This window comes from Carassius carassius, chromosome 30 (assembly GCF_963082965.1).
Source record: "Carassius carassius chromosome 30, fCarCar2.1, whole genome shotgun sequence".
Classification (NCBI taxonomy): domain Eukaryota; kingdom Metazoa; phylum Chordata; class Actinopteri; order Cypriniformes; family Cyprinidae; genus Carassius; species Carassius carassius.
In genome coordinates this window covers 26,316,150-26,340,412 of record NC_081784.1, presented here as the reverse complement: position 1 = coordinate 26,340,412, position 24,263 = coordinate 26,316,150, and the positions used below count along the sequence as shown (strand labels likewise).

The 24,263-nt window shown below is 45.0% G+C and overlaps 1 protein-coding gene across 1 annotated transcript in view; it reads left to right on the top strand.

Annotated features, from left to right (window-relative positions):
- LOC132110975 (CUB and sushi domain-containing protein 1-like) overlaps positions 1–24,263 on the top strand; it is a 648,917-nt gene that overhangs the window by 409,463 nt on the left and 215,191 nt on the right. Inside the window, exon 5 of the mRNA XM_059518126.1 lies at positions 7,494–7,701. Coding sequence (XP_059374109.1) covers positions 7,494–7,701 — 208 coding nt within the window. The remainder of the gene's footprint in view (positions 1–7,493; positions 7,702–24,263) is intronic.

The following is a 24,263-nucleotide window of genomic DNA, read 5'->3' as shown; positions in this document are numbered from 1 at the left end:
TTTCCTTGCATGTGAAGCCATTTTGATGCAAAGCAATGATGGCTGCACGTTTCTTTGGAGGTAACCATTGCTAACAAGAACACAATGATTGAAGGCACTTCCCTCCTTTTATAGCAATCAGTCTGCTCTTACAATCTAATTAGTATGATAGAGTTTTTTACCTGACTAGTACTCATTCACCCTTTCACATGAGCTGCTGATATGATTAGTCAATTAATGTCAACTGGTCATTTTGTGTAAGGATAAAAAACAGTTTTTTTGGGGGGGGGGGGGGGGGGGCAATGAAGCTTTTAAGCTTTTAGAAATTATTTAAAATGCATCTGATCACTCTACACAATAATCTCCGAACAATGTGAATGAACACCACAACAGCTTAAAGGCAGAATATGTAATTTTTTCACTGCTAGAGGGCACTTATTCAAAATAAACAAAGACCAAGAGCATAATTTGATGACGTTGTGACTGAATGTGGAATCATGGGAATTGTGGTCTTCATCCCCATAGCCGATGCAATCCAATCGAATACATCAGATGCAGGCTGGATGTTTTGCAATGCAAACTAAATCTAATCAGCAATATTGGAATTCATATGATGGATGAGGCAATGAGGGAGTCACTCAAGCTTTTACTTACCATTAATTCTCTGATCACTCTGTGAATATGTTGTGTGATGGTAGTCAGTGGAGCGACCGTGAGGTGTAAGTATTATGGTGAAAGCTTTAGACAAGCATAACTTGAGGGAAAACGTCCCAAGGTTACGTATGTAACCCTAGTTCCTTGAAGGAACGAGACGCTGCGTCGAAACGCTTTTGGGGAACGTCCCTGACGAGACCGACTCTGAATATCGTGTGCAATCAGTCCATCGGAAAGGCGTGACGTCACGGGCGGGGTGACGTAGCGACCAGGAAGCTATAAAAGCACGTGCCGTGCAGCTGGCTTCAGCTTCGAGTAGGGAAGCAAGCGCCGGCAGGGGTGCCGGGAGTATGGCTCTGCGACGCAGCGTCTCGTTCCTTCAAGGAACTAGGGTTACATACGTAACCTTGGGACGTTCCTTTTCAGGAACTCGAGCTGCGTCGAAACGCTTTTGGGGAACGATGTGCCAACGCTGCCAGACTTCCAAATCCCTGCCTAGTGTGTAGTCAAAAGAGCACAGCTAAGACGAGAGGACAGAAGAGCCCGGCGTGGCTCGCATGTCAAGATCGTAAAATCGGACAAATGTGGAGGGCGTGGACCACCCCGCAGCGTTGCAGATGTCCAAGAGGGACACACCTGCTGAGAAGGCCTTGGAGGCCGCCATACTCCGAGTAGAGTGAGCCTTGGCCCCCAAAGGGGGGGGAAGACCAGAGGACTCATAGGAGAGGTTGATAGCCTCGACTATCCAACGACTAAGGGTCTGCTTGGTGGCAGGAGAACCCTTGTTAGAAGGACCGTAGCAAACAAGCAATTGGTCTGATTTTCTCCACAGGGCAGCTCTGTGGACGTATGCGTCCAGTGCTCGCACTGGACACATACAGTTTAGCTTCTCTTGGTCGTGCTCCCGAAAGGGAGGAGGACAGAAGGCCTGCAGTACGATAGGCTGTGGTGTAACAGAGGGAACCTTCGGAACGTAACCCGCTCGAGGGTATAAAAATGCTTTGGCCATACCAGGGGCAAAGTCTAAGTAGGTAGGGGCCACCGAAAGGGCCTGAAGATCTCCAACTCTCTTTAGTGAGGTGATTGCCAGTAATAGGGCAGTTTTAAGTGTCAGATGTCTATCTGAGATATCTTGTATAGGCTCGAATGGAGCTTTACAAAGAGCCTCTAGAACCACAACCAAATCCCAGGGGGGAACACGGGATCGTACTGGAGGTCTCAGCCTCAGCGCACCGCGGAGGAAACGTGTAACTAGGGGGTGTCTACCCACTGACTGACCATTGAAAGGGACGTGGAAAGCAGCTATGGCCGCCACGTAAACCTTTAAGGTGGAGTGGGATAACCCCGCAGAGAGCCTGGCTTGTAAAAACTCCAGAACTGTACCAACTGGGCAGTCTGCTGGGTCAAGCTGGCGGTCTCTGCACCATGAAGTGAAGAGCTTCCACTTCAGGGCGTACAGTTTCCTCGTAGAGGGAGCTCTGGATTGGAGTAGGGTCTCAACAACCTCGGTTGAGAGACCGGCTGCTAACAGCTGTGCCCCCTCAGGGGCCACACCCACAGCCTCCACAACTCCGGGCGAGGGTGAATTATCGTGCCCTGCGCCTGTGAGAGTAGGTCTGTCCTGATCGGTATCTCCCACGGAGAGCCGTCGAGGAGCGAGACTAGATCTGAGAACCATACTCGGCCCGGCCAGAACGGGGCTACTAGTAGTAGACGGGCCCCGTCCCGGCGTACTCTCGCCAGAACTCCCGGGAGCAGAGCGATAGGGGGAAAAGCGTACAGACGAAGCCTCGGCCAGGTCTGTACCATAGCGTCCAGTCCCAGAGGAGCTGGATGAACTAGAGAGAACCAGAGGGGACATTGCGATGTCTCCTGAGTCGCAAAGAGGTCCACCTGAGCTGTACCAAATACTCTCCATATCTGCTTCACCACCTCGGGGTGAAGCATCCATTCCCCGGGCCTCGGCCCCTGTCTCGACAGTATGTCTGCTCCCACATTCAATCTCCCAGGAATATACGCTGCTCTGATCGAGAGGAGCTTGCCCTGGGACCACAGAAGGATCTGGTGTGCCAGCTTGTACAAGGGGCGCGAACGCAGACCCCCCTGGTGATTGATATAAGAGACCACTGATGTGTTGTCGGTGCGCACCAACACATGGTGACCTCTCAGGTCCGGGAGGAAATATTTCAATGCTCGATAGACCGCTAGTATCTCTAGGCAATTGATGTGCCATGTTAGATGGCGACCACTCCACAGACCGCGGGCAGGGTGGCCACTCATGACCGCACCCCAACCGGTGAGGGACGCATCTGTCGCTAGCGTTACACGGCGACAAGGAACTCCCAGCACCGGGCCCTGATTCAAGAACCAAGGTTTCCTCCACATGTCTAAGGCACGAAGGCACCGCCGCGTGACCTTGATAACTCGACGTGGATTTCCCCTCGGGGAAAAACCCTTGGACTTGAGCCACCACTGTAGGGGTCTCATGTACAGCAGGCCAAAAGGTATCACGTTGGACGCAGCTGCCATCAGCCCTAACAATCTCTGGAATTGTTTGACAGTGAGTGACTGGCCTTCTTTGACTCTCTCGACTGATGTGAGGATCGACTCGATCCGAGCAGGAGACAAGCGTGCCTGCATCGTTGTCGAATTCCACACTACGCCTAGATAGGTGGTTCTCTGAACTGGAGAAAGTACACTCTTCTTGGCGTTTAGTCTCAAACCCAGCTCCCCCATGTGTGCGAGAACGACATCTCGATGTCGAGCCGCCATCTGCTCTGATTGAGCTAGGATCAACCAATCGTCGATATAATTTAAAATGCGGATGCCCTGCATACGGAGGGATACCAGAGCCGCATCCATACATTTCGTGAACGTGCGGGGTGAGAGTGCGAGGCCAAAGGGAAGTACTCGATATTGATAAGCTTTGCCCCCGAAAGCGAACCTCAGAAACTTCCTGTGTTGTGGAAGGATGGATATGTGGAAGTATGCATCTTTGAGATCTATTGTGACAAACCAGTCCTCGGATCTGATTTGAGCTACAACCTGGTTGACAGTGAGCATCTTGAACTTCAGTGACATAACTGAGCGGTTCAGGAGACGCAAGTCCAGGATCGGACGCAACCCCCCATCCTTCTTTGGAACTATGAAATACCGGCTGTAAAATCCGGATTCCCTGTCTAGAGGAGGGACCACCTCGATGGCCTCCTTCCTTAATAGGGTATTCACTTCTTGTTCCATAACCAGAGCCTGCTGGGGGCCGACCACAGTCGGTGTAACCCCGTTGAACTTCGGTGGTGGATGACCGAACTGAATGCAATAGCCTCTTTCTATTGTACGCAGGACCCATTGAGATACATTTGGCAGTAGCTTCCACGCTGCTAAATAATCTACTAAGGGAATCAGTCTCTCGAGACTGACCTCTGGTGTAAGAGGCCCCCGAAGGGGCGGCGAGCATCCCAGCTCCGCTACGGTCACGGGCGGAAGTAACTGGGAGTGGTGCTCGCTGGAGGCCGCTGCGCCCTGAAACTCTGGCAGGGTTGGCAGACCGACCTCCTGAGGGTACTGAGGTGAGACGGGCACCGTGTAATGAGGTGAACCGCGCTCTACCCCAGCAGGTGCTACCCTCTGGATCCTGGCGTCAGGATCGTTTCGTCGAGGACTTCCGGGCTTCGATGACAGATCTTAAATCGGCTTTCGCCCTAGAAGCCCCCGACTCAGAGCGTCGTTGCCCTCGGTCCCGACGTGGGGGAGCACGAGTGGCGACGCTCTGTTTTTGCGCTACCCGGTGTGAGGAGCCGGTATGTGGCGTGGTCATCTCCCGCCCAGATGTACCACGAGAGCGACGAGGGAGGAAACTCTGGAACGCCGCCGCCTGCTTGTGCGCCTCCTGGAACCTGTCGACGACAGTATTAACTGTGTCGCCGAACAGGCCCGAGGCTTGAAGCGGGGCGTCCAGGAGGCAGACCCTGTCCCGTTCTTTAATTTCTGACAGGGTCAGCCACAAATGCCTCTCCGCGGCCACTAAAGCTGCCATAGACCGCCCAATTGCGCGAGCGGTCTCCTTAGTGGCGCGGAGGGAGAGATCAGCGGTCTTCCTGAGTTCTTCAATCTCCTCAGACTTAATCCCCTCCCCCTCATCGACATCTCTCAGCAGGTCAGCCTGATAAGCTTGCAGGACTGCCATAGTATGAAGGCACGCCCCAGCCTGACCTGCTGCCACATAACCTTTGCCCACTAGCGATGATGTAACTCGAAGCGGCTTAGTGGGCAATGTCGGAGCCTTTAGAGACGAGGCCGAACCGGGTGACAGATAGCTCGCGAGCGTCTGTTCAGCCCGTGGCATCGCTCTATAACCACGCTCTCCCAGCCCCATCACGTTGCCATAGTATAGTGAATCAGGGCCAAAGAGGCGGGTCGAATACGGGTGTTTCCACGATCTCGATAACTCGTCATGGAGATCGGGAAAATATGGAAGGCTCCGACGTGGAGGTGGTTGCTGCGGCCGCAGAAAGCGTTCATCTAATTTGCTTCTCTGCGGCTCAGTCTGTTTTTCAGCAGGCCAGTCAATTTTTAATTTATCTACTGCCCGCGTGACCACCTCCAACAGCTCCTCATACTGGGGCGACAGGGGTGGCGAATCCCCAGCAACAGTCTCCACATCGACCTCCTCGGAGGACGAGAGGTGAAGAGCTGATCCCTCACCCTGGGGGGAAGAAACCGACGAGCGTGCTTCCGAACCCAGGGTTTGGGCGCCGGATCTGGCAGATGAGGAAGGAGATAAGGACTGGCCCGTCTCCATTCCTTCTGACAGATCCACCTGCGAGCCCCACGAGTGCAGCAGCCGCTCTGCCTCGGCAGAAGCGGGGCCAGCACCGCGAGGAACGCTGGTAAAGGCTCCCTCCTCGAAGAGAGCCCTCCGGGATCGAAGCGTCCGCATTGGCAAACGTTCACAATGCGGGCAGTCGGCCCCCTCGAGAGCCGACTCAGCGTGCTTCGATCCCAGGCAAGCCACGCACAGCATGTGTGTATCCCCACTCGTAATGTAGCGAGTGCAGGGAGGAACACACAGTCTGTAACGCGGCTTGGAATCGCCCTTCAAATGTTTGGTCTTTTGCTTTTGTTTAGGCATATTGTAGCTGTTTTAGCGATCTTTTTAAGCTAAGGGACAGACAACAATAAATAGGACCAACAGACAGACTTTTGCACATGCACACACAGAGCGCTTGCTGACAGATTCGAAGCTGAAGCCAGCTGCACGGCACGTGCTTTTATAGCTTCCTGGTCGCTACGTCACCCCGCCCGTGACGTCACGCCTTTCCGATGGACTGATTGCACACGATATTCAGAGTCGGTCTCGTCAGGGACGTTCCCCAAAAGCGTTTCGACGCAGCTCGAGTTCCTGAAAAGGAACTAGAAAGGCTTTTCTCTCTTTCCCTCATCCTGGCCTCGCATTAATTAGCAGTCTTCTGTGGCTCATGTGTTAATGCTGATTTCAGTGGCCTCAGTGTTTACTTCTGTATGTCTTTTGCCACATTAAAGTTATAAATAAATAAATAAATAATGTGAACAGCAAAACAGACAAAATACTACAGCAGTCATTGGCTGTATCTGATAATGGTAACCATAACCTAATTTATTATTCCCTACTTTAGTCTACTTCAAATAGGGAATGATAACGAGTGAGCCAGTTAGGACACTGAGAGCACTGGAAAGGCTGTGGATGCCATCTTCTGAGAAGTAGCCCTGTATTTAAGGGTATAGGGCCAATTTGATCATTTGATCAAAATCACTGATCCAATTTGTTATTAATCAGTTAATGAATCATCCATTATTTATTCAAACAATGACTGATTCAAATTATTGCTTATTTCTTCAGGAAAGAAACAATAAACAAGTCATTAAAATATTCACTCAATAGATATTACTATGTGGAACTACTTTAGTGGAGCAAAACATAAAATGAACTGTCAATGTTGGATCTGAAATGTAAGCTACTTACTCAACTTTTGGTATACTTTAAGCTACCGAAAGAGAACAATATCTCACAATTGTGCTTCAACGTTGTCACTTCAATAACTTTTCAGAAACTGCCAAAGCCGTCATTGATAGTTCTAATGTGAAATTTTCAAATGTGTAACGGGGGCATATCATTTTGAATTTGCGTCATTAAAAGAGTTTAAAGCATTCAAACCCAAGACGTTGAAAACCTCACCTGAGTAGCTGGTTACTCGCGTGCTTTGTGCGGTGCGCACGCAGGCCCTGGTGCTTTATAAAAACAAGACCACATTATGGCCATAAATCATTATGGTTGTGGATACCTGAGGCGTCATGTCCACAATGATTCACAACCGCCTAATAACAATAGAAATTTTTTTGATACTGGTGTAATTTCACAATTATCGATTCCACTTTTGAAACCCCAGCAAATAATAAATAAATAAATAAATAAATAAATAAATAAATAAATACAATACAATACAATACAATACAATACAATACAATACAATATTCCATTCATAAAGTTTAAACATTATTAAAGTAGACTTTAAACAAATTACAAACAATATATATAAATATACAATAGTAGATATAAATGAAACAAACAGTTCTGATTTGCGTCTTTTTGCACTTGAATGGAAACCAGTATACTCTGCATTAGAGAGCAGCAGTACTGATCTTAGATGCTGCATCCCAGGGCAGTCCTTATATTCAAGGTCTGTTTATTTAATACGTTATTCATTAATGACTACGAAAAGTCATGAATAGGAGCTATGAAAATCTATGTTGATTTGTGTAATTTTACTAATTGTACCTTTTGCTTAATTACTAATTTGTAACTTTTGTGGTATTTTGTCCAGCTGAAGGATCATGTGGTGGGACGTTAAGAGGAACAACGGGGACAATATCAAGTCCCCACTTTCCTTCAGAGTATGAGAACAATGCTGACTGCATGTGGAGTATTCTGGCCGAGCCGGGAGACACTATTGCCTTGGTCTTCACAGACTTCCAACTAGAAGATAGATATGACTTTCTAGAGATCAGTGGCACAGAAGCACCATCAATATGGTGAGTAAACTGGCCTCTGTTACTGCTTTTACATTGCAATCTGTTCTCATCTCAGACCTATGTTGAACAACGACAAAATAGGATCCCTTTCATGGAATTAGAGCTGAATTACTTTTTTTGTATCCTTATTCAGGCAGGATTTATTTTGTAAATTACTTTTTGAGCAGCGGTTGTTAACAGAGAACATCTGTGATTTAAAACAAATACAGGACTGGGATCTATGTAGTTATTACAAAGGTGAGATTGTTCATTGTATGGATGTGCATTTACAGAAAATCATGTGCTCTTTGTGTGTGTCAGGATTATGGACCTGATTTGTTGTGTTTTCCCTCCCCATGTGCTCTATGACCCAGTTTCTCCCATGCTTGATTGTGTTCATGTCATCCAGGTGTGTCTTGTAATTACCCTCATTACCCCATTTATTTAAGTTTGTCTACTTGAAGTATGCATGTCTCCTGTTTATTAAAGAGTATTATCCTGAATCTCCTTCGTCTCTGCATTCCATGCACCTCACAGTACACAACAATACAGAAGACCTGACAAAAAATTGTAAACGTGCGTTTCCCCTCCATTTTGTTCTTGTTCTTGCTCCATCACTGTTCTTGATCATGGCACATTGCCATTGACCTGTTGACCACCCAGACACCATTGGACTGAACTTGAGAGAGGCAATCATCCAGTGTCTGGAGAGCATCCAGCCCAGATCCAGAGCACACCCATTCCCAGAGCCCACCCCTCATCCCCCCGCTGCAAGGAGCACAAGCCCGAGCCCACCAATGACAGAGAGCATGAGCCCAACGCTACCACAAGCCATTGCCGCACGGAGTGACAGACTTACCAGTCTGCACTAAAAATTGTCTGCCAGCCCTGTCGTTACCCTGTCTGATATGCTTCCAGTGTTGGGAGTTGCGATTTAGTGTGTGTTGGCAGCGCACACCTGCCCTGAGAACCCTGAGCTCAAAAAAAAAAAAAACTCCACTCCCCTAGATGCGCCTCATTCCTGCGACACTGTCAGACTCCTCCTATGTCGCTCCAGCTCCACCGTGGCCTTTTGGGTCCCCACCTCCGCCTCGGATGACTGAGCCATCTGCTCGGCCTTGGCCTTCCAGATCCTCACCAACGTCCTGGCTCATCGGCTCTCCCTCTCAGCCTCGGGCTCCTCCTCCACCTGCTCCGCCGCTGTTGGTCAGCCCCATGGAGTCATCAGTCCTTCCTCCACCATGTCTGTTGTCTCCACGCCTTCACGGCTGTGGCCTCGGTCCTGCCCTGGCTTTGCCTGTTCCAAATCCCTCCTGGTTCCTCACTCCATCTGGTAGCCCTGGCTCCTCCTGTCTGATCAGGTGTGTCTTGTATTTACCCTCATTACCCCATGTATTTAAGTCCCAGTCTGTGTGTTCTGTCTTTGTCTGGTCTACTTGGTGATGTATGTGTGTCTCCTGCCAGCCTGTGTATCCCCATCAATGTTTATTAAAGATTGTTATCCTGAATCTCCTTCGTCTCCGCGTTCCTTGCTCCTCACAGTATGCAACCGTGACAGTGTAAGGATCACATACCTTTTTTTGGGGGGTGGGGGTGGCATTGAACATGTGAATTTGCTTTATTTGAAGCAGAAGATGCCCTTTAGAACATTTGAAACTATGTTTCACTCAGGCTGTAATGTTGACAGAATACTGATGGTAATATATTGTATATTTGATAGTAAATAAAATGAGTTGTGAGATATTGCATTAAAAAATGTGATCCTCATCCAAATGGGGCTTTGCCTGTCTTTCAGGTATTGATCCAAAATACCCTCAGACGGAAATTATATACCATTGATATCGCTGATTATTCTGGTAACATATCACTTGTTCTGTGACTTGCTCTTTGAATGTGTCCCCACAGCTGTCAACTTGATGATCACCACTCGGTGGTTTAATACATTTTTCTTGTTTTCTCTCCTCACCTGTTTCTGTCTGTCTCCTTTCATCAGACACTTCTTCACCATGTTTTTAAAGGTTTGCAATTGTGACCAAATTGTAAGTTCTAGCCTAGTAAGAGATGGGAAAGAAGGCTCTGCCTGAACTCTATTAACTTCAAGCTCTGTGAATAAATATGCCCTCACTCTAGATTTGTGGAGCATTGAGGCTTTGTAGTCACACAGGTACCCTCACAAATAAATAGCTTTTCCACTTCACCAAAACACAGGTTCAAAATTACACAAACTGGTGATGAAATAACAACAGAAGCTATTTACACTGCATCAGAAAAGTAATATCAAGATGTTCCCCTTCAGGAACTCGAGCTGCATCCGAAGACACTATGCGAACACCCCCAGCATGACCATGCTCTGAATCACATGTGAAATCAGTCCAATAGAAGGGCGAGACGTCATTGGCGAGTGACATAGTGACCAGGAATCTATGAGGTGGTATGAAGCACATGAGGTGGAACCAGTGTTAGCTGGTCTGGAGTCATCACCATCTCACTTGGTACATCAGCTGTCTGTAGATGTTGGCCGTATTTCGAGCTTTGAAGCATTTCCTCCTGTACCTAAAAGATTGCCATGTGCTAGTGTGCATGGACAACACAGCGGTGGTCTTCTATATTAACCACCAGGGAGGTCTGCGTTTGCGCCCCTTGTACAAGCTGGTTCTCCAGATCCTTGTGTGGTCCCAGAGAAAATATTTTCATTGAGACCAGTCAGGGTTCTGACTCGGTTCAAGGAACAATAATGAAAACCGGAAACGAACAAAATTTTGACAGGAACAGAACCAGCAACAGAAACGAAATCAAATTTTATAGTTTCGAACAGAATCGAAAATTTTAAATGGCCATTAACCGGTTAATAACGTTATTGTAGCGTTCCATTTAAAATTTGAAATTTGCTATCAACCAATCATGAATTCCATTAGTACGGCATATGCAAATTTGACACTGAAGCCAACGAGTGAAATGTCCGCTCAGCTGTGAACTTATCATAGGCAAGTCTCAATGGCAATGCATCACCTTCAGGGCCAGATTAAGACCAAATTGGGCCTGATGCTGCAGCGCAAAAAGGGCCTATTTTTTCTCGGCATTGGTGCATGTGCATTTGACACTCAAGCGCCAGCATGCTTAGCCTTTCCTGCCCAACTGAGGACCGCAGCTCTCCTTTGATTATTTTCAACTTTGAGAAGCTCCGCTCGCCAGAGTCATTGGACACCATCATTCACAGATAGATGCGCAACCCAATTTCGACATTTGGAAATGTCTGAGAAAAATTCAACGATGACAAAAGCTTGTTCAAGCTATGCTTATTCGTTCACAGTCACCGGTTTCTGACTGGGCATGAATGCAGCAAACTTTATCAGCTAATTTTGACTGATTAATAATCAGTTCAACAGTTTAAAAAGACATTTATTTATTTTCAATAAATTATCAGTTTGCTGCATGGTTAAAATACAGTACATGTGTATATATATATATATATATATATATATATATATATATATATATATATATATATATATATAAAGAGAGAGAGAGAGAGAAACGTATACGTTTTTTTAAGAAAAAAAAGATTATTTCATTCAGAAATAGACATAATGCAGAAACAAAATAATAAACACTGTAGACATAGCTAGGCTATTTTTATAATCATTTGGCATTCAAATACATTGCGAATACAGAAACATTTGATTTTGTGTCGAATGAGAGACCCAACGATGGTTTCAGTTTCGTTTTAGCCTTAATCAATTAGTTTTGGTTTGTCGTTAATATTGCTATAGCTTCTTTGTAATTTGTCATTTGAATTCTTGTTCTTTTTTAAATACTGGTAATTGAAAGGATTTGTTGTGGAGTGAAGGGAACTAAAATGGCCTAGCGGAGCTTCTCAAATTTCCCGGAAGCTGAACAGTTTTCATTTGCTATATATTAACCTAAAAATAATTCTTAGAATGGAATTTGGAGTCCGACTTTCGGAAGGATATACAGCGATACTTATTATACAGTAACTATTATTCTATATTATTTGCACTATGACTTTACTGTCTAGGGATGTTAATTTCGGTTATTTTTCCTAACCGACGCTCCTTAAACGATTATTAACCATTTACCGTAGCATCCAGATACATTGGGAACATGGAAACATTTGGATTTGTGCCGAATTAGAGAGGTAGGCATCAGCTTCACCTTAGATTAATTTGGTTTTCATAGCATAAACTTTATAGGATTTGTTTTAGAGAGAAACTAATAACTGTTTTTATAATGTTTGTAAACATTTTGCTTTAGACAACAGGCATTTTAGCCTTTATTATTATTTAGCATTATTTCGGAAAGCAATAGGGCTAATAAAATGCGATGTGAGCCACAATTTTTTTTTTTACTCTCAAAACGCAATTTTATAGTGTTTTTTTTTTTTACAATGCAGCAAGCATTTTTAAATATCGTAAAAATACTTTGATGTCTTTAGAGTGTTGATAAATTTTTTTTTAGCTTACATTTGGCCAAAATCTAGAGAAGATGATGCTCTTTGGCTATGACTAAGCGTTAGATCTCTATTTTTTTCTTTTTGAGTTAAAAAAACGCTATACTTTTTTATTATTATTATTATTATTATTATATTATTAGGCAAATTATAGGCAAAGAATATTGTTTTAAAAAAAACATTATTAACCGGTATTTCTTTCCACCTAAACCAGTTTTGGAATGGTAGTAATATCAGAGGAACACAGAACAGAAACGTTAAAATATCTATTCTGCTCGGAGTGAACCGATTTTTTTTTTTTTTCGTTTTCAAGCCCTGAGACCAGTGCATATTCCTGGGTACCTGAATACGGGGACAGGCATCCTGTCGAGGCAGGGGCCGAGGCTCGGGGACTGGAGGCTTCAGCCTGACGTGGTTAGGCAGATTTGGAGAATTTTTGGCCAGGCTCAGGTTGACTTGTTTGCGACTCAGATGACATTGCAATGTCCCCTCTGGTTCTCTCTGACTCATCCAGCTTCACTGGGGCTAGATGCTATGATACAAACTTGGCTGAGGCTTTGTCTATATCGCTCTTCTTCCGGGAGTTCTGGAAAGAGTACGCTTGGATGGGGTGCGTCTACTACTAGTAGCCCCATTCTGGCCAGAACAATTATGGTTCTCGGACCTGATTTCCTTTCTTGACGGCTCTCCATGGTAGATTCCAATCAGGAAGGATCTCCTCTCTCAGGCGGAGGGTACAATATTCAACCCCCACCTGCAGCTGTGAAGTTATGGGTGCGCTGAGGCTGAGGCCCCCAGTACGATCTCGTGTTCCCACGTGGGAACTGGCTGTGGTGCTAAAAGCTGTTTGTAAGTCTCCTTTCGAGCCTATTAAAGAAATTTCTGATCGCTATTTGACAATTAAGACCTCTAATTTAACCATGCAAATCATCAGTACGAATTGCATACCGGATCGGTCGAGGCCTGGGTTAACAACGACCGCCATTGGCGCCGTTGACCTACAGGGCGCTGGTGGAAATTGGGCTACTGTTGGTCGAAAAATTAGAGGAGGGAGGAGAGTGCACAGACAGAGAGAGAAGAGGAAAGGTAAGAGTGTAGGACTGAGAATAGGAACTCTAAATGTTGGTACCATGACAGGGAAAGGTAGAGAGCTGGCTGATATGATGGAGAGAAGGAAGGTGGATATACTGTGTGTACAGGAGACCAGGTGGAAGGGTAGCAAGGCTCGTAGTATAGGAGCAGGATTCAAGCTGTTTTATAATGGTGTGGATAGTAAGAGAAATGGGGTAGGTGTGGCCCTGAAGGAGGAGTTTGTGAGGAATGTCCTGGAGGTGAAGAGAGTGTCAGACAGAGTGATGAGTCTGAAGTTAGAGATTGAAGGGGTGATGTTGAATGTTGTTAGTGGTTATGCCCCACAGGTAGGTTGTGAGTTAGGGGAGAAAGAGAGATTCTGGAATGAATTAGATGAGGTGATGGAGAGTATTCCCACGGGTGAGCGAGTGGTGATAGGAGCGGATTTTAATGGACATGTTGGTGAGGGGAACAGAGGTGATGAGGAGGTGATGGCAGGGCCGTTTGAAGGAATTTGGGGGCCCCAAGCAAAATGGACATAGAGGCCCCCCGATCCCCCGCACGCACGCAAAGCCTACAGGAACCACAGCATAGCCATACAGTTTAAGTTCACCCTCACTTTATATAAATAAAAAAGGTTTACAGTGCAAATACTGCTTGAAAAAATAGTTTGGTGGGAATTCAATAGTGATTTGCACTGGGTTTTTTTTCTAATAATATGACAGCACACACTTATCAGTTTAAACTCTGGGCTGTGCAGGATATCAGCTATAATTATAGAGCTTGTGGTACCTTGTGCTATATCGAGGAAACATCAGCACTGAGAAGTGATGCATCTGTTGATGTTGAGGATGAAGTTGATGGTGTAGCTGGGAAAATAATAAAAAAAAAAAAATCTGAAATTACCTGTGAAGTACGTTTTACCATTTCACTGCATATTAAAAGAGGTCACTATTAACAGCTCAGGGGTGCGTTTCCCAAAACCATAGTTGCTAACTAAGTTAGAGAAATTCACTCTACCTTCATCAGTGGAGGTATCCTTAGGAAGAGCCTGAGGGCTGAGAAATTTAAGCAAAGAGGGAGAAAGACAAAATGGTAACACTTTTTACAATAACAATCATTAATAGATGGTAAATTGATAGTTAATTAATCTTTAGTTAATTGTCATTTAACTGTTAGCAAACAGTATTTTTTCTTATTTATTAAATTTTCTTATTATTAAAGTTTACCGAAAACTTAAAGATATGTTAGCATTTCCATATTTTGATATTAGAAGGGAAGGGATGCAGGCAGCTGCTTTCACTACCAATGCTTAAAAACATCCCAAGCTAATTTTTGATGCACGAAATTTATTGTGTGGTTTTCCTAACCCCCATTTGGTAAATAGATTATCACGGTGGAATAGTATAGCATGCTATTTGCTATGCCACTTTCATCAAAACATATTACAAAGCTACAGCAATGTCATGTCATTAAATATGATAAACAGTGATTCTGGAACAGATCTGCGTCTTCCTTATCCCGTTAAAAAACATATTACAGTAACCATATTCCTTCCGTTCGAAAAAAAGTTGCACTAACTGTTCGTTACAAGAAGCATTTGCCATCAGGCAGGTAGCTAACATAAACATATTTTTGCTAGCCTAACTGCTGCAAAATTACACCATTTGTACAAGACTGAAAAGTAGAGCTATTTTATCCAGTGTAGTTTATCACTTACCACTATCTTGTTTTTTTCTTATCCTCCTATTCCTTTCTCTTCTTTCTCTTCTGGCTTCCTGAAGCATAATTCCACTTCATGACTGCCGAGGAGGTTTTGTATTTTGCCGGCAGCAGAGATCACGTGGTTGGCTGGCTGCTTTCAGCGACTACTGAGAGGGGCCCACTTGAGGGGGATCCCGATAACAGTGTCATTACACTTTACTGCATTGACGATCAAAGGGGCGCTCACACAGTGTCGTTGCATTTTATTCTTAACCAGTCATTGTCTTGGGGCCCCATGCCTGCTCGGGGCCCCAAGCAATTGCTTGGTTTGCCTGCCCTGTTGCGACGGGCCTGGGTGATGGGCAAGTTTGGAGTTAAGGAAAGGAACCTTGAAGGACAGATGGTAGTAGACTTTGCTAAAAGGATGGACATGGCTGTGGTTAACACTTATTTTTAAATTAAATTCAGTTAAATTAAATGTATGCATTTAGCAGACGTTTATATCCAAAGCGACTTACAGTGTATTCAGGATATCAATTTTAACCTATCGTGTGTTCCTGGGCAATCGAGCACCCCCCTACCTTGCGCTTGATAGCGCATTGCTCTACCAACTGAGCTACAGGAACACTATTTTCAGAAGAGGGAGGAGCATAGAGTGACTTACAAGAGTGGAGGAAGGAGAACACAGGTAGACTACATCCTATGTAGAAGAGGCAATCTGAAAGAGATTAGTGACTGTAAAGTGGTAGTGGGAGAGAGTGTAGCCAGACAGCATAGGATGGTGGTGTGTAAGATGACTTTGTAGGTCTGTAAGAAGAAGAGGTCAAAGATAGAGAAGAAAACCAAGTGGTGGAAGCTGAAAAAGGAGGAATGTTGTGAGGAATTTAGACAGAAGTTGAGACAGGCTCTGGGTGGTCAGGTAGTGCTGCCAGATGACTGGGAAACTACAGCAGAAGTAATCAGGGAGACAGGGAGAAAGGTGCTGGGTGTGTCATCCGGAAGGAGGAAAGAAGATAAGGAGACTTGGTGGTGGAATGAAGAAGTTCAGGATAGTATCCAGAGGAAGAGGTTAGCCAAGAAGAACTGGGACATGGACAGGACTGAAGAGAATAGACAGGAATACAAGGAGTTACAGCGCATAGTGAAGAGGGAGGTGTCTAAGGCCAAGCAGAAGGCATATGATGAGTTGGACACTAGGTTAGACACTAGAGAAGGAGAGAAGGACTTGTACAGGTTAGCTAGGCAGAGGGATCGAGATGGGAAGGATGTGCAGCAAGTTAGAGTTATTAAGGATAGAGATGGAAGGCTGCTCACAAGTACGGAGAGTGTACAGAGGAGATGGAAGGAGTACTTTGAGGAGCTGATGAATGAGGAAAATGAAAGGGGAAAAAAGAGTAGAAGGGGTGAACTCTGTGGAACAGAAAGTAGATAAGATTAGAAAGGATGAAGTCAGGAAGGCTTTGAAGAGGATGAAAAGTGGAAAGGCAGTTGGTCCTGACGACATCCCTGTCTGAGGTCTGGAAGTGTCTAGGAGAGGTAGCTGTGGAATTTTTGACTAGTTTGTTTAACAGGGGTCTAGAGAGTGAGAGGATACCTGAATAATGGAGAAGAAGTGTGTTAGTGCCGATCTTTAAGAATAAGGGTGATGTGCAGAGTTGCATCAACTACAGGGGTATAAGTAAGTAAGTAAGTAAATTTTATTTATATAGCACATTTAAACATAGCAGGGCTATCCAAAGTGCTGAACAAAGTAAAAACATAAAGTTGATGAGATACAATGAAGCTATGGGAAAGAGTAGTGGAAGCTAGGTTAAGGAAGGTAGTGGAAATTTGTGATGAGCAGTATGGCTTCATGCCCCGAAAGAGCACAACAGATGCAATCTTTGCTCTGAGAATTTTGATGGAGAAGTATAGGGATGGTCAGAGGGAGTTGCACTGTGTGTTTGTAGACTTGGAGAAAGCGTATGACAGGGTGCCAAGAGAATTCTGAGTTAAGACCAATTACAATTCTCAGGGACACAGGTGCCGCCCAGTCTATTATATTGGAGAGTGTATTGCCGTTTTCTTCTGCAACATATACTGGTTCCGAAATTTTGGTACGTGGCATTGAATTGGTATGTGTTAGGTTACCTCTGCACACCGTTTGTCTAACCACTGATCTTGTTTCAGGAGTTGTTGAGCTCGGAGTGTGCTCAGAGCTGCCTGTGGAGGGAGTTGGTCTCGTGCTGGGTAATGATTTGGCTGGTGGTAAGGTTTTTTTCTAGCCCACTGGTTATCGAGAAGCCTGTATCTTCAACGTCTGATGTTGCTAGTTTGTTCCCCTCAGTTTTTCCTGCATGTGTAGTGACTCGTGCTCAGAGCCGGATGTTTGAGGATGTTATTGACTTGTCTAAATCATTTATGAATTCCCCTTTAGAACTTGAGGAATGCAAGTTATTCGTTACTCTGAGTAATTTGAGTCCAGAGCCTGAATTCAATCAAACCAGTGAACTGGGTCCTCTAAGATTTGCAAGGGAACAGTTGGCGGCTGCCCAAAAGTCTGATTAGAGCTTGAGGAACTGTGTTGATGCAGCAGTTGATCTAGTAGACAAGCCTGAAGCTAGGGTTGTGTTTTTTTTGGGATGATGGTATTTTGATGCGTCGGTGGTCTAGTATTTCCAGTGATGAGGCTAGCTGGAACACTGTTTCAGATAGTTATACCCTCTGGTTATGGAAACCAGGTTTTAAAATTAGCTCATGAGAACGTGCTCGCTGGTCATCTGGGTATTACTAAAACTTTCAAGAGGGTTTCAAGGTATTTCTTATGGCCAAGTATGAAATCCACAGTTTCAGAATTTTGTCGGTCTTGTCATGTATGTCAGGTGGCGGGGAAGTCTAAAGCAATGATTCCCCCAGCACCATTACAACCAATTCCGGTGATGGGAGAACCATTTGAGATTGTGATTGATTCTTGATTGTGTCGGCCCTTTGCCGAGGGCTAAATCGGGCCATCAGTATATTTTGACTATGATGTGTGCGGCGACACAGTTCCCTGAAGCTATTCCCCTTGAGATCACTTAAAGCCAACATTGTTGCCAGGGAGTAAGTAAGGTTCTTCTCTGTCTTCGGTTTGCCAAGAATCATACAGACAGATTTGGGGACTAACTTTACCTTGAAGTAGTTTAAAGGCCTATTGACCGAACCTGGGATAAGTCATCAAACCTCAAGTGCCTACCATCGCCAGTCACAAGGTGCACTTGAGCGGTTTCACCAAATGCTCAAGTCCATGCTTTGTGCATATTGCCTTGCTTCTGGCAAAGACTGGGTGGAAGGGCTGCCTTTGTTAATGTTCGCAGCACGTGAGTCTGTGCAAGAGTCATTAGGGTTTAGCCTAGCTGAACTTGTTTTTGGTCACACAGTTCGTGGTCCCTTAAAATTGCTCAGTGAGCAGCTGGTCTCTAAACCTTCATTACCAGTGACCGTGCAGGAATATGTCAGCTCTTTCCGTGCACGTCTTCAGAAGGTTTGTGAAGTGGCTAAAGAACATCTGGCTGCCACCCAGGCTAGAATGAAGGTTTGTTATGACCAGAAAAGTGTTTCTCGTAAATTTCAGTCTGGAGATTCAGTGATGGTTCTACTCACTGTACCGGGGTCTGCGTTGCAAACTAAGTATGTTGGACCTTACATTGTTGATAGGCAGCTAAGTGAAACTAATTATGTGATCAGAACTCCTGATCGGAGAAGAAAGACTCGGGTGTGTCATGTCAATATATTGAAAGCCTATGTTGACTGGAATGAGTCAAAGTCATCCAAGTCTGTACATGTTGTTTCTCCTGTTGATATTGTTCATTCAGTTATGCCTCTTGCTTACTGCCCTGAGCAAGATGGGCTGGAAGTAAATGATGCTCAGATGTCATGTATTGGCCTGAAGAATTCTGATGTTTAAAACAACCTTGAGGTTCATCTTGTACACCTTTCTAAGGAGCAAAGTAGGGATATTGTTAAACTGCTTGGAGAACATCCCACTTTACTTTCAGATGTACCACAACAAACCACCGTGTTAACTCATGATATCGATGTGGGAACTGCTGTCCCTATTAAGCAACATCCTTACAGGGTTAACCCCAAAAAGAGAGAAGTTATTTATACAGATTCTTCCTTGCGGTTTTGTGCAGATTACCGCAAGGTAAATGCCATCACTAAGCCTGACTCTTTCCCCTTACCAAGGTTAAAGGATTGTGTTGACCGGGTGGGTTCATCGCAGTTTGTCACCAAGTTGGATCTCCTCAAAGGTTACTGGCAAGTTCCTTTGACGGCTCGAGCATCAGAGATTTCAGCCTTTGTGACTCCTGACAACTTTCTGCAGTATAAGGTCATGGCCTTTGGTGTGCGAAATGCACCAGCTAAATTTCAGAAGCTTATGCAGGAAGTATTGTGCGGGGTTACAGATTGTGAAGCCTACTTAGATGATATTGTTATCTTTTCACCTACATGGAGGGATCATGTGGAAAAGTTGAACTGTTTGTTTGATTGGTTGGCCGCTGCCAATTTAACTTTAAACCTGGCCAAATGTGATTTTGCCAAGGCTGTTGTTACCTATTTAGGCAAAAAGGTTGGGCAGGGACAGGTATGTCCTGTGGATGAAAAAATATCTGCCGTTGTTGAATTTCCTATTCCTACCACCAAAAGAGCACTACGTAGATTCCTGGGGATGACCGGCTACTATATAGGTTTTTGTAAAAACTTTGCCTCTGTCGTTTCCCCACTTACAGACCTTCTTAGTACCTCTAAGAAATTTGTTTGGACTCCAGAATGTGCTCATGCTTTTAATGCTGCCAAGGATATTTTGTGTAATGCACCAGTGTTGTCTGCTCCAAATTTCTCCCGTTTAAATTACAGGTAGATGCAAAAGCGCTGTTGGAGCTGGAGCAGTGCTGTTACAGGAGGACCGTGATGGAATTGACCACCCCGTGTGCTATTACTCAAAGAAGTTTTCAAAGTGCCAGCGGAGGTATAGCACTATTGAAAAGGAAGCATTGGCACTGTTACTAGACTTGCAGCACTTTGAAGTGTACTTGGGAGATCATTGTAACCCAGTCATCATTTACACTGACCATAACCCCCTGGTTTTCCTGTCCCAAATGGCTAATTTGAACCAGAGGTTGATGCGGTGGTCCTTGATGGTGCAGGGATGCCATCTGGATATTCGCCACAAGAAACGTTCGGAGAATGTTGTGGCCGATGCCCTGTCCAGGGTCCATTCAGTGGAAAGCTAAGTGAATTAATGGGTTGGGGGTTGTTTACAAACTGTTTGTTAGTTTGAAATCTCATGGTGGGGATGTTACGTCCCAGGCCCTACTTCATTGGGACTGTTTCTTTTGTGTATGTGCCTTGTGTGTTCTCGCTCTTTCTTGCCCTCTCAAGTGCTAAGGACTAACAGGTGAAGATCAATTAGTGGATGATTCTTCTGATGACTGCCCTATCCTGATTGGCCCACAAGAGGAAATTCTTGGACATAAAAGACAGAGCTGCGATGTCTAGAGTGTGGGAATTTGGAGCGAGAGTACCTTCTGCTGATGTCACTCGTGTTTGTAGCTGATTTGTTGTGATTAGAAGTTTGTTGATGAATTTTTATTAGTCCTCTTGTGGGAGGATTTATTCAGCCCAAACGTGAGTTATTTTCTTTTGTTGTAAGAACTAAGATTTATTTTGTTTTCTTTTGTTTTCATGGGAAGCTGTAGGGAGGTGGTTGCCATTTACTTTGTTATACTTTTTCTCCTGTTTAAGATCAGTTAGGGAGTTAGGGTAATCTTTTGTATTTTGTTTTCTTTGTATTTTGTAGGCTAGTTAGGATGTTTTTGGGAGTTAGTATGTTTTGTTTGTTATGTTGGCCTGGACCCCTCCTGAAGTTATGTTTGCTTCCTTGTGTTTAATAAATTCTATTCTGTTTTCACATTACTTGCGCTGTTGTGTCAGTAGAAGGGAAAAACTCCCTCCATTTTTACACCATTTTCTTTATTACTCCCTCCCATCCCCTAGACTGGGGAGGTATGTAATACTATAGTGATGGACCAGTTGTCAAAGGAGGTCAGACAGGAGTCTCCTTGGACAATGATGTTTGCAGATGACATTGTGATCTGTAGTGAGAGCAGGGAGCAGGTGGAGGAAAACCTGGAGAAGTGGAGGTTTGCGCTGGAGAAAAGAGGAATGAAAGTCAGTCGTAGTAAGACTGAGTACATGTGTGTGAATGAAAGGGAGGGAAGTGGAACAGTATTTTAAGTACTTGGGGTCAACATTCCAGAGTAATGGAAAGTGTGCGAAAGAGGTAAAGAAGCGAGTGCAGGCAGGTTGGAATGGGTGGAGAAAGGTGTCGGGAGTTTTGTGTGATAGGAAAATATCAGCGAGAATCAAGGGGAAGGTGTACAGGACAGTGGTGAGACCAGCTATGCTGTATGGTTTAGAGACAGTGGCACTGAGGAAGAGACAGGAATCAGAGCTAGAGGTAGCAGAGCTGAAAATGTTGAGGTTCTCTTTGGGAGTGACAAGATTGGACAGGATTAGGAATGAGTACATCAGAGGGCCAGCTCATGTTGGACGTTTGGGGGACAAAGTTAGGGAGGCCAGATTAAGATGGTTTGGACATGTTCTGAGGAGGGAGAGTGAGTATATTGGTAGGAGAATGTTGGACATGGAGCTGCCAGGCAGGAGGCAAAGAGGAAGACCAAAGAGGAGGCATATAGATGGAATTAATGAGGATATGAAGCTAGTGGGTGCAAGTGTTGAGGATGCAGAAGATAGAGATAGGTGGATAGAGATGATTTGCTGTGGCGACCCCTGAAGGGAAAAGCCGAAAGAAGAAGAAGAAGAAGATCTGACAATTAAGACCTCTCTAAAAAATGTTGGGAATTTTCAGGCCCTTTCAGCCCCTTCTTATCTAGACTTTGCGGCTGGCATGGCCAAAGTGTTTCTCTACCCTCGAGCGGGGTATGTCCGTAAGGTTACACCACAGCCTATCATGCTACAGGCCTTTTGTCCTCCTTCCTTCAGGGAGCCAGACCAGCATAAGCTTAATTAGGGGTGGTGTTGGCACAGTGGATAAGACACAAGCCTTTGGTGTGTGAGACCTGGGTTTGAATCCACTGTGTGACACCAATGTGTCCCTAAGCAAGACACTTAACCCCTAGTTTCTCCAGAGGCGTGCGACCTCTGACATATATATAGCAATTATAAGTTGCTTTGGATAAAAGCGTCAGCTAAATGAACACATTTAAATGTAATTACATGTGTCCAGTGCGATCACTGGACACAGACATCCACAGAGCTGCCCTGTGGAGAAGGGCAGACCAACTGCTTGTTTGCTATGGTCCCCCTAAGCGGGGTCTCCCTGCTACTTAGCAGACCCTCAGTCGGTGGATAGTTGATGCCATTAATATTGCCTATGAATCCTCTTATCTCCCCTTGCCAACGGGGCTCAAGGCTTACTCTTACTCTATGTCAGCCTCCAAGGCCTTCTTAGCAGGCGTGTCTATGCAGGACAGCTGCAATGCAGCAAGATGGAACACACCCCTCACATTCATCAGATTCTATGTCTTAGATATATAGAGCCACAGCTGGCTCCTCTGTTCTCTTGACTTAGTTGTGCTCTTCCACACTAGACAGGGATTTGCAAGTCTGGCGGCATGGGCATTCTCTTTCCCATAGTGTCTTTGGATACAGCTTGAGTTCCTGAAGGGGAATGTTTCCAGGCAACGTATGTAACGCTGCGTCTCATAACCATACTTGCGTCATTCCTAGAAGTTAATGCCAGTTCCACCAGTGCCTTTATAGCTTCCTGGTCTCTTCCTGGTCATCACCCAACTATGACTTCTGACCCTTCCATTGGACTGATTACACATGTGATTCAGAGCATGGTCACACTGGGTGTGTTCTCATAGTGTCTTCGGACGCAGCGTCTCGTTTATTTCGGATTTCGGAGACATTGCCACAGTTCTTCTGGTTTTAATTTGTCTCATTTTGTTCTGTTTCTTCATGGCATTCCAGAGAGACTGGATGATTTTGAGAGCAAATCTCTCTGTGGAGCACTGGCTGCTGTAAGGCTTCTTTTGCAAACAAAAATGTCACTGGATTATTAAATTTAATGACAAAAATAATGTTTGGTAACGTAAACGTCTAAAGTTACGTATGTAACCATGGTTCCTCGAGGGAATGAGACACTGCATCTCAGGGCCATACTTCCGGCATCCCTGCTGGCGCTTGCTTCATTCCTACAGGCTAAATGCCGGTTTCACTGCACGTGCTTTTAAGCTCCCTGGTCTCTGACGTCACCCGCCTATGGCGTCTCACCCAACCATTGGACTGATTAGACACATGATTCAGGGCCGGTCACTCTGAAAGGCATTCCCCAAAGCGTTCCATGATGCAGCTTGAGTTCCTGAAGAGGAACTGATATTTCCTACTGACACACTACGGCAAAGCATATAAATAACTGACTTAAAACATTTTTTTGTTGTTGTTGAAAATACTAGTGGCCTAAGACTTTTGCCCAGTACTGTATATATACATACACTTACCTAAAAGGTTATTAGGAACATCATACTAATACTGTGTTTGACCCCCTTTCACCTTCAGAACTGCCTTAATTCTACGCGGCTTTGATTCAACAAGGTGCTGAAAGCATTCTTTAGAAATGTTGGCCCATATTGATAGAACAACATCTTCCAGTTGATGGAGATGTGTGGGATGCACATCAAGGACACAAAGCTCCCGTTCCACCACATCCCAAATATGCTCTATTGGGTTGAGATCTGGTGACTGTGGGGGCCATTTTAGTACAGTGAACTCATTGTCATGTTCAAGAAACCAATTTTAAATGATTCAAGCTTTATGACATGGTGCAATATCCTGCTGGAAGTAGCCATCAGAGGATGGGTACATGGTGGTCATAAAGGGATGGACATGGTCAGAAATAATGCTCAGGTAGGCCGTGGCATTTAAATGATGCCCAATTGGCACTAAGGGACCTAAAGTGTGCCAAGAAAACATCCCCCACACTATTACACCACCACCAGCCTGCACAGTGGTAACAAGGCATGATGGATCCATGTTCTCATTCTGTTTACACCGAATTCTGACTCTATCATCTGAATGTCTCAACAGAAATCGAGACTCATCAGACCAGGCAACATTTTTCCAGTCTTCAACTGTCCAATTTTGCAAACTGTAGCCTGTTTTTCCTATTTGTAGTGGAAATGAGTGGTACCCGGTGGGTTCTTCTGCTGTTGTAGCCCATCTGCCTCAAGGTTGTGCATGTTGTGGCTTCACAAATGCTTTGCTGCATACCTCGGTTGTAACGAGTGGTTAT